This window comes from Zingiber officinale, chromosome 10A (genome assembly GCF_018446385.1).
Source record: "Zingiber officinale cultivar Zhangliang chromosome 10A, Zo_v1.1, whole genome shotgun sequence".
Classification (NCBI taxonomy): Eukaryota; Viridiplantae; Streptophyta; class Magnoliopsida; order Zingiberales; family Zingiberaceae; genus Zingiber; species Zingiber officinale.
This window is the reverse complement of record NC_056004.1, coordinates 38,893,957-38,904,261: the sequence shown is the minus strand read 5'-3', so window position 1 is coordinate 38,904,261 and position 10,305 is coordinate 38,893,957. Positions and strand designations below refer to the sequence as shown.

Below are 10,305 nucleotides of genomic sequence, written 5' to 3'. Positions count from 1 at the left end.
ATGAAAAAAAAAACAAATTTAAAAGAGCGGGATCGTGTCGTCGGAGCTTTGTGAGCGTCGTTGGAGCGCAGAGCAGCAGAGCGAGTAATCTCAGAGTTCTCAGATGTGAAAGGTTGATTTTGAAGCTCCTGCCTGGGGCTTCTTTTATATGTTGCTCCGGGCGCCTGGATTCCTTCCGGGCGCCTGAATGTGACGTAGCAGCTCAAACCGAGATGCTCCACATGGCGACGCGCGAGTTTGGATGAAGTTTGCCTTCCGGGCGCCCGGACCTCCGGGCGCTCGGATTCCTTCCAGGCGCCCGGACCCTGTTTTCCCGCAGAATCCGTCCTGCAAGACAAACGTTAGTCCGGAGGCAAATTTACCCTGCAACACAGATTGTTAGCAAAAGCAAAGTGAGTATGAATTAGCAAAAATAGTATGACTTAGATTCCGTCTTTCCGAGACCGGAATCTAGTCACAATCTCGACTTAGACATCCAAAATGGATCTAAGCCGGATCGACGCCTAATGTTCCCTTCCCGGGAACGCGTCCTCGCAGTCACTCCCCTCTAGTGACTTACCTCACTTACTTGCCAGACGTCCGGTCAGCCCTTCGACCCGTCTGGACTTCTCGCCATCTATCCGGTCAGCTCGTCGACCTAGCTGGACTTCTTGCCAAGCGTCCGGTCAGCCCGTCGACCCGCTTGGTCAGCCCGTCGACCTAGCTGGACTTCGTGCCAGACATCCGGTCAGCCCGTCGACCTGTCTGGACTTCTCCTGCACACTCGATCAAAGTGTCAGACAACAATAAAACTAACTTAACCTATTTGTCATTCATCAAAACCTAGGTTAGACCGTTAGTGCTACCCGCACCAACAGTCTCTTGGCCGAAGCACACACTTTCTCATGCCGAAAGGTTGGAACTTGTGCGATCGGTACTTCAAGGTGTGGAGTGCTTTTGGTTGTCTATTCTTCCAATACCAAGTGGTGTTATTGACAAGATTTATGGCATCTCACGTTCCTTTGTTTGGTCAACAAAACATCCACCAATCTCATGGGCTTCTATATGTCTACCCAAAGAAGAAGGTAGATATGGTTTACGTGATTTGCAAACATGGAATATGGCTCTATTATGTCGGAATCTATGGAATATTCAAAATCGACGTGAGTCTCTTTGGGTTCGATGGGTTCATCAACACTATCTTCGAAATTTGGACTTTTGGCAATGGAGAAGTAAGCCTTCGGATTCTCCCCTTATTAAATGCTTACTTTTTATTCGTGATGAACTTGTACAGCGAACTACCTCTATTGGTGTCGTAAATATGAAAATGATAGAGTGGTTTGCGGGGGACAATAAAGGGACGGCTTTGGCGTATGAGTTTTTCCGCCCAAGAGCGGCTAAAGTGGATTGGTTTTCGGTATTATGGAAGCCATACATTTTGCCCAAGTATAGATTCACATCTTGGTTACTTGCACATGGAAGACTAAGAACGGCGAACACCATCCCTTATGAGCCCAACAAATTATGTGCTTTATGCCATCAACAAGATGAATCCAATACTCATCTTTTCTTTGATTGTGAGATTGTCAAGCCTCTACTTGATAAAGTCAAGACATGGTTGGATATCACTTTTGACATCACCGATATGGCCTCTTATCTTGATACATTTCGACAACATTATAAAGGTAAAGGGCGGCAAATGAAAGCAAGACATCTTGCTTTCTCTTCCATGATTTATCTCGTATGGAATGCGCATAACATGAGTCGATTTGAGAATGTTGTTCCTTGCTTTGAGAAGATATTCCACAAAGTCCAAGTTCATGTTTGGCGCTTTGTAGATATCAAGTGATTTTTTTGTAATGTGTGGTAATGCTTTGTGATATGCTCAGGTATCATACAAAGTCCAAGTCATGTTTGGTACTTTGTAGATACTAGTGAGATGATGATGAGTGATGTTTGTGTAATGGTGTCATACAAAGTCATAAATCTCTTATGCACTTTGTAGTCATCATATGATTGTATTTTTGTTTTCTTTTGGGAGTATAATACATTTACCTTCCCCAAAAAAAAAGTGAGGACACGTTCTCCGTTGTGGGAATTGTAGGTGTCGGTCCAGCTTAGGTTAATTTGGGAAACTTAAGCTGAGACCTTAACTAGATCCTGGTCTCGGGGGAACATGATCTAATTACTACTCATAATTTATTATGTTGTGCTAACTCTGTTTTACAGGATCAAATATAATTTTTTTTGTTGCCTGGACTAACCTTTTCTTGTAGGTGAAAAGGCTGAAGAAAAAGGGTCCGGGCGCCGGGAAGGAGTCCGGGCGCCCATGGTCCGATCGCCCGAAGCTGGTTCGGGTGCCCGGACTAGGCTCGCTCGGGCAGGGCCATGGGCACCCGGACCCGAAAATTAATCCACAAGCTTACGTGGAGTGCATCAATTGGCCAAGCCACGTGGTCTAGGCACCAGAGGGGTTCCAGGCGCCCGGAATGTATTGGGTCCTTGACGCCGCTAAAGGGGGGTGAATAACGTCTCACCCAAATCGTTACTTCCTACATTTATTAGTACATAGTGAAAAACAAAATAGAAACTAACAAGAAGAAAAATAAACCCTATAAACAATAAGGAAAGACAATAAACCAAAACAAACCGTAACACAAGGTGTTTACGTGGTTCGGAGAATAGGGCTCTTACTCCACGGTTGTCCGTAAGGTGGGATCCGTCGATGGATGACTCCCCGGAAACCTCCGGCTAGCTCAAAACTCCTTCTCGGTGGAGAAACCTCACCACAACCTTGATCCAAACACTCTTAGATCACAAGAAGAGCTTGGAGACTTTGGAAGACTACTAATAGGGGTTAACCACCTATATTTCGTCAACCATGCCAAAGTACCCCAAGCTCTGTTAAATAGAGATTGAGAGGAAAACACTAAGCTATTTTTCCGCTACCAGTCGACTGTGTATGCACCAATCGACTGGTCCTTTAAGTGAAGCCGACCGTTACCTAATGATCCGCTACCAATCGACTGCTACAGTGTACCATTCGACTGCTACAGTGTACCAATTGACTGTTACAGTATACCAATCGACTGCTACAATACTGCTACAGTGTCATAAACAGTTCTGCTATAGTGTCGCTACAGTACTGTTGCAGTGTTGCTACAGTAAATCCTAAAACCATAGGATTTTATCACTGAGTACAATCACTCAACACCCGTCCTCGCCCGACCAACCTAAACATAGCCTGACGGTGTTGTCTCCTTGGGGGTTCGACCAGCTAAGAGGCCGATCGAGAGTAAAGCTAGGATGGTACCCTGAAAAAGTGAGGGGAATGAGCCTTGGGGGTCCGACCGAAGTAAAGCCGACTGAGATTAGATTGAGAGTCTTTCCCATGAGAAGTGAGGGGACTGAGCCCTGGGAGCTCGACCGAAGTAAAGCAGGCTAGAATTAGATTGGGAGTCCTGCCTATAAGAAGTGAGGGGACTGGGCCCTAGGGGTCCGACTAGAGTAAAGTCAGATAGGATTAGATTAGGAGCTCTGCCCATGAGAAGTGAGGAGATTGAGCCCTGGGGGTCCGACCAGAGTAAAATTGGTCGGACTTAGATTGGGAGCTCTACCCATGAGAAGTGAGGGGATTGGGGACTGGGCCCTGGGATCCGAACGGAGTAAACCCGATTGGAATTAGATTAGGAGCCCTGCCCATGATAAGTGAGGAGACTGAGCTCTGGGGGTCCGAGCTGTGTAAAGCCGGCTGAGATTAGATTGGGAGCTCTACCCATGAGAAGTGAGGGAACTGAGATCTGGGAGTCCGACCTTAGTAAATCCAACCAAGATTAGATTGGGAGCCCTGCCCATGAGAAGTGAGGGGACCGATCCCTAAGGGTCCGATCGGTGTAAAGCTGGCCAGGATTAGAGAAGTGAACTGCCTAGGCACGTAGTCTTTAACCATAACCGTCACCTCCTCTTGACTTTTGACTGCCGCATCATCTTGACTATCGTCTTTGTCCCAGCAATGGGGTCATCCACTATTTCTCGTATTAGTTAGGATGATTATTTAGATCAGAATGAAAGTCTCATATGTAGGAATGTTAAATATTATGGAGAAGTGAGATCACAAATGATTCTTTGACTTTGAATCATAGATAAGCTCTGAAAATTGACGGATTATTGTTTCAACTAGAACCAAGGGCTAAAGTCAAATTTTTTTAAATTTAAATTCATTTTCATCCTTTTAAATTTAAAATTTAAGTTTCTAGATTGTAAAAATTGACTTACATGTTTATTTTTTTTTTAAAAAAACATTTTATATTTTTAAATATTTTTACATTTTTAGAGTGGGATAATTTAAATTTATTTGTGTTGTATTAATTTTTAAAATGTAGTAAATTTGTCCCGCTAGTTAAACATCTTGGCTGCATTATTGATCAGCGCCCTCAGGGCAATGTAATAGTTAAGGTATGGAGTAATGCCAAGTTAAAAATCTTGGCTACATTATTGATCAATCTCCTTATGACGATGTAGGTAGGGGTGAGCATTCAATTAATTCGATGTTAATTGAAATAATTGATTTTTAATTTGATTCGATTAATTTGATTTTAATAAAATTTTAATTTGATTCGGTTAGTCAATATTAAATTAGGTTTTGGTTAATTTATGGATCGAATTAAGTAGTGGTTAATGACCCGTAATCATCCGTAATTTATGTATAATAAAATTAAATAATTTAAATAAAATAAATTTAATTATTGGAACTAGTAAAAATATTTTTAAAATAATAAAATCCTATTTTAATATATATTTTTAAAGCAAAGCGCCATCCTAACATTTTACCCTCATTTATCCAAGCAAATTCTCATCAACTATTTTCAGAAAAAGTCGGCCTCCCAGTCATTTATTGCATTATCTCAGAACTAAGTACACTAAAATATTTCCATTACAAAGAAAATTCCTTTCCTTCCTACGAAGGTATTTCCTGTGCACTGATTGCCTCGATCCTCTTTAAACTTAAGGATAATTTTAATGATTATACTTGATTTTTAGAAAGAATAAAGATGATTCGTTTCTTCAAATGTGAAAAAGTAACAAACAGAATAAAGACACTATTTAACGAGACCTAAAGTATGCATTCACAAGACAAGACAAGAAAAAAAAAACAAAGAAGATAAAGATGTGCTAATACATATCTACAACTTGAGGCTGCAACGAAGGATGAGCTCAAGGAAGTACAGATCGTTGGCAACCTCTATATATTGCTATCTCCTACAAATTCACAGGCGAAGAAAATTTGGAGGTCGCTAGAGAGGTGGAGACATGGCTTACTTGGATGTGCGCTGCATCTTGTTCGACATGCTGCCTTCCCCTGCAATCGTGGAGCAAGGCCGCGCACTGGGCGTAGCACGCCAGCTGGAATCCATCCGCCTTCACCTCTGGGCCATCAACGCGGTGACCATGGACGCCGAGCTACGAGGACAGGAGGACTGGATGGCCACCGTGGGCACCACCATGGTGGACCTCGAAGTCCTTCTCACCCGCATCGCCGACCGGCACGAGACGGCCTCTGATCGCTGGACCTCGGGCCCTTTCCTCGGCCTCTGCGCCTCCTTCCGCCTCGCCTGCAAGCTCACGAAGATGGTGCGCAGGTTGAGGGCCCTCGTCGCCGAGGCATCCGCCTTGAACCTTCACGAGGACACGATGCGGTTGATGGATCCTTTAAGGGAAGACTACTCCGACATCCTCAAAGAGGAGGTCTTGGGTAGAGACGGAGACAGGGACGAGATCGTAAAGAGTATCCAGCAGCAGCAGCCGAAGGAGGAGGATAAATTCGGCGACGCGCCCCCCTGCGTCATCGTCATCTACGGCCCCAGCGGGATGGGGAAGACGACGCTCGCGCGGATGGTTTACCACCACGACTGGGTGCGCCGCTGCTTCCGGCACCGCATCTGGGTCAACGTCTCCGACCTCTTCTCCTTCGACATGGTGGGCGTCAGCACGGAAATTGCGAGGTCCCTCGCCGGAGGCGGGCCCTGCATGAAGCTTCGATCGCATCTGCAATCCATCTCGGAGTTCGTTCTCGGAGCTCTGGCCGGAGACCGCTACCTGCTCGTTCTCGACGGCATCGACGTCAAAGGCGAAGCTGCCGACTTTGAGACGTCCCAATCCAAGTTAATCCAGAAATGGGATCAAATGACGCACCAAATATTCAGCGTTGGAGCGCCGGGAAGTACTATCATCGTCGCCGTCGCCGACGAATATCAAGCTAAGATATTTAAATCCGCAACGACACACAATCTGACGGCTCTGTCGGAAAATGACTGGTTGGATTTATTCAAGAAGCATGCAATAAAAAACCGGCCCGATAAAGACGAAGAGACCGCCGCCGCCGCATGCACCGAAGATGCTCTGCTTCCGTTCTTCAAAGGATGCTACGAAGATTTCTCGGGCTCACCCTTGGAAGCAAAGCTTTTGGGGTCGGCGTTCAGGCACACTGAAGTCAAACGATGGCGACGAGAAATAGTAGATCTTGGTCTTCTCAAAAGGAGCATGAGAGAGAACCAGCGTTACAGCACGGCTTCCTTTCATCATCTCCCTACTCGATCCGCTCGGCTTCATCTCTACTGCTCACTTTTTCCAGAATTGAAGAGAGCCACGCCACTTGAAGATTTCATTCATATGATGCTCGTCGAAGGCCTCGTTCCGGATTCAGGTGATAGAGATGAAGCAATACGGTACCTCAAGGACAATGTGGTTGCAGGATTCCATCAACAACTGACAAGAAGCCAACACTACTTCACTTGGGAGGTCGGTCGAGAACATTCATCAAGAATCCCGAAACAATGCCGCCATTTATGCTTACTTCTCGACTCCAATGCGCCCATATCCGCCACGGCCTTGCAGGGTGCGACCAAACTGAGAACATTGATTCTGCGCACAACAAAGAACATGCAGCAAAAGCATCAAAAATATCAATTTGCAGACTTACCTGATGCCATCTTCTTGCAACTATTTGATTATCTTCGTATATTGCATTTAGCAGATAGCAAGATTCAAACTCTTCCTAGAGCAATAGAGAAGCTGAGCGACTTGAGATACCTCAATCTCTCCAACTCGGAGATCGTAGAGCTTCCTGGATCGTTATGCAGCCTTCAAAATTTGCAGGTTCTCAAGCTGAATCACTGCAAGATGCTTCTCGGACTACCTGGCGAGATCCACAAACTTGAAAAACTGCGAATTTTGAAACTGGCGCACTGCGAAAAGCTTCAAAAGTTGCCGGACTCCGTCACTTCTCTTGTGAATCTACAGGAGTTAAATGTGAAGGGCTGTTGTTTTCTTGTCGAGTTGCCTGAGGATTTTAGTGGCATGCAAAATTTGACAGAACTAAATATGCAAGAATGTGCATCCTTGATTCGAGTGCCTTGCGGAATCGAGCAGTTGAGTGAGCTAAGAACATTGTTGGGTTACTCACTAGTGCATCCCATTGGAACTTGGATAAATTTTACAAGCCTCACGCAACTTGGGTTGGAGAAACTTGAACATGACATGGCAATGCAGAATATTGTTCGGACGAAACTGCTGGAACAGATTACAAATCTCGAGAATTTGGCTCTGCATTGGCAGTGGTCGGAGAGGAATGATGCCGCCAACAATGATATCCAGTTAGATTCACTGATCCTTCTTGACCACCTTGAACCTAGAGAGTGTTTGAAGAAGCTGGAGATTTTTTCATACTTTGGGGTTGCCTATCCAAAATGGATGGAATCCATCAACAATTTGATAGAGATTAGACTAGTGAATCTCAAGGCATGCAAATCGCTACCGCCACTAGGACACCTACCTCGACTCCAGATTGCTGTGATAAGCGGCATGGAAATGGTGGTGATGGTGGCCGACAGCTTCTACGCTGGCGGCAAGTTCCTCAGGTTAAGAGAGCTCACATTCTCTGAAATGCCAAATCTAAGAACATGGAACACGCCAGGATCAGAAAATTGTGGAACAGAAGAAAATGAGGAGTATTTTCCGCTCCTCAAGGAACTAACACTGTTTCAGTGCCCAAAGTTGAAGGAACTCAATGTATTCCTTGGGGCATGGAGATTGAAAATGTCACTGAGCAACGGGTTGCTACTGACGTCCCAAATTCAGAAGAGTTGGGATAACCTCAAACATCTCGAGGAATTGGAGATAGTTGGGTGTCAAGAACTGGAACGCCTTCCAGCTGCTATGGCAAATCTCAAGTACCTTCGGAAGTTGACAATTATATGGTGCAATAACTTGGTGGCCTTGCCGAATTGGCTGTTGGGACTGCGTTATCTGTCGCGCCTGCAAGTATCTGACTGCCCCAATCTGTCTTGGATGCCGCAGGGACTCAGACAACAACAGCCAGGAATTGCTATCAGTGTTCATGACTGTCCCAACTTGCAGCTGTGTTAACTTTCATCATTCCCTCCAGGTAAAACACAACTCTCTTTCTATGTGATTTCAAGATGCGGGCATTCTGTTTGGTTTTAAAAAACACAACTCTCTTTCTATGTGATTTCAAGATGCGGGCATTCTGTTTGGTTTTAAAGATCTATTGATTCAGTTTTTATGAATAAGTTAGATGTCAACGCCAAGTGATTCTATCCAAAATCGGTGAAGGTGGTGAGCTAAGATGTGACTATTGTTGACTCAATGAAGACTTTGCGATGTCTTGTAACACATGGAGAGTTAGTGCCGGACTAGGGAAGAGGTCATGACGTTGACCCTCCAATGCTCAAGTCAATGGTCAGTCTCAAAGAAGAAAGTACTAAACTGTAGCGAATGACATGTGCAAATAAGAAGCATCACATATCTCCGTTTATAGATAGAGACTGCTTTTATAATGTCACTATAGCATTGTGCATGCATCTCAAAGCATTAACATGTTTCTCCAAGATTTCTTAAGAAAGGACAAGACATAAAGTTCCCCTGACACCTTTCCTCGAATGAGCCCGTAAATCATTGTGAGTTGACAAGCTGAAAGCTTCTAAAGGACAGTTTGCCGGTGGGATATTCTCTGTCTTTTCCCGCACAAACTTCCAAAAGAGTATGGTATGACAAGTATCTAAGTTCTGCTATAAGCTGACTGGTGGCCACTCAGCCGGTATATCACTAGCTCGACCCCACAAAGTGCAGGTATTAGCCTGTTCTTCACTCGGCTTTCATGTTGTCGAAGAGACACATTGTGTCCACTCAGCTCTTAGGGCCGATCGACAAAAACGATGGGCCGAGTAACTCGGCTTTTTGGCTCTCAACCTCATCTGCAAGTTACTGAGGGCAATCGATCGGACAGTCTAGTCGGCCCTTCACGTCAGACTGACATTGCAATCTCACTCGACCAACCCTGCCTGGTCTGCAGTCATCAGGTTCGTCCGACTCTATGACTTTGACCTCCACGTCAGCCGCCCCTCACTGCTTTGACCCGCTTTTCGGGAGGTCTATCTTTATCACCGTATCACAAGTCTTCTCCTCAAGTTTAGCCAAAGGAGACTGTAAGTCCGACTGACTGGACATTTAGTATATTTTGCAACTATCCTTCTCGACCGGGTGCTTTGCTATCTCAGTTGCCGCTCGACTTGAACAATTACTGCTCTTGTATCTCCTATAGAAACTTATTTCTTCCCAATTGGGAGACTCCGTGATTGACGCCGCTCAAATCGAATGTGGCTGACACTTAGTTGTTTGTTATCTCTTTTCTGATCTCTTTCCTGAGTGGCATCCCATACTCATAGTGCTTTTTAATTGTTGTTGATGTCATCTTGATTTATTGGAAATTACTCAAATTCTTTGCCATTAATGCAAAGCATGCCGAGCATGCTTTTTCATGATGCGCCTACTGATCATTTCCATTTCTCACTAATGCCACCTATGATTGAATGCCATGCGTTACACTTTTGTGCCACCGAATGTCTGATGTGACAAACGACTGTTAGGATTCAATGCAACAGCTGCCTTTTTGAATTGGGACTGCCCAGATCAAGTCTCATTTTTTCAAACCCTTGATCGGACAACCCTCCACTCTCATTGGCACAACATCGCTTTCTTCCTTGCCTTCGTCTTCATCTTCGTCATTACTCTTTACTTCTCGTCTTCCAGTAAATTCCTTCTCCTTTTCACTTTCGATCTTTGATCTTCATCTTTCTCCCTATGGCTCATTCTCCTTCTCCCCATCCGGCTATCCTCGGATTCTTGTACACCTCCACTTCTTCGGATTTTAATGGCAACGAAGTGGATCAAATGACCATGTCCTACCATATCCCTCATGACCACAAGCTTGCCATCCCGTCTACCTATGATTGCCCCCACATCTCTCTT

General features: G+C 44.9%; 1 protein-coding gene across 1 annotated transcript; it reads left to right on the top strand.

The window, feature by feature from the left end:
• The first annotated feature begins 5,121 nt into the window (after positions 1–5,121).
• On the top strand, positions 5,122–8,967 carry LOC122028160 (putative disease resistance protein RGA3). Its single transcript, XM_042587187.1, has 2 exons — positions 5,122–8,422; positions 8,573–8,967. The coding sequence occupies exon 1, from the start codon at positions 5,290–5,292 to the stop codon at positions 8,401–8,403; it is 3,114 nt and encodes a 1,037-aa protein (XP_042443121.1). The 5' UTR covers positions 5,122–5,289; the 3' UTR covers positions 8,404–8,422; positions 8,573–8,967.
• Positions 8,968–10,305: the final 1,338 nt, after the last annotated feature.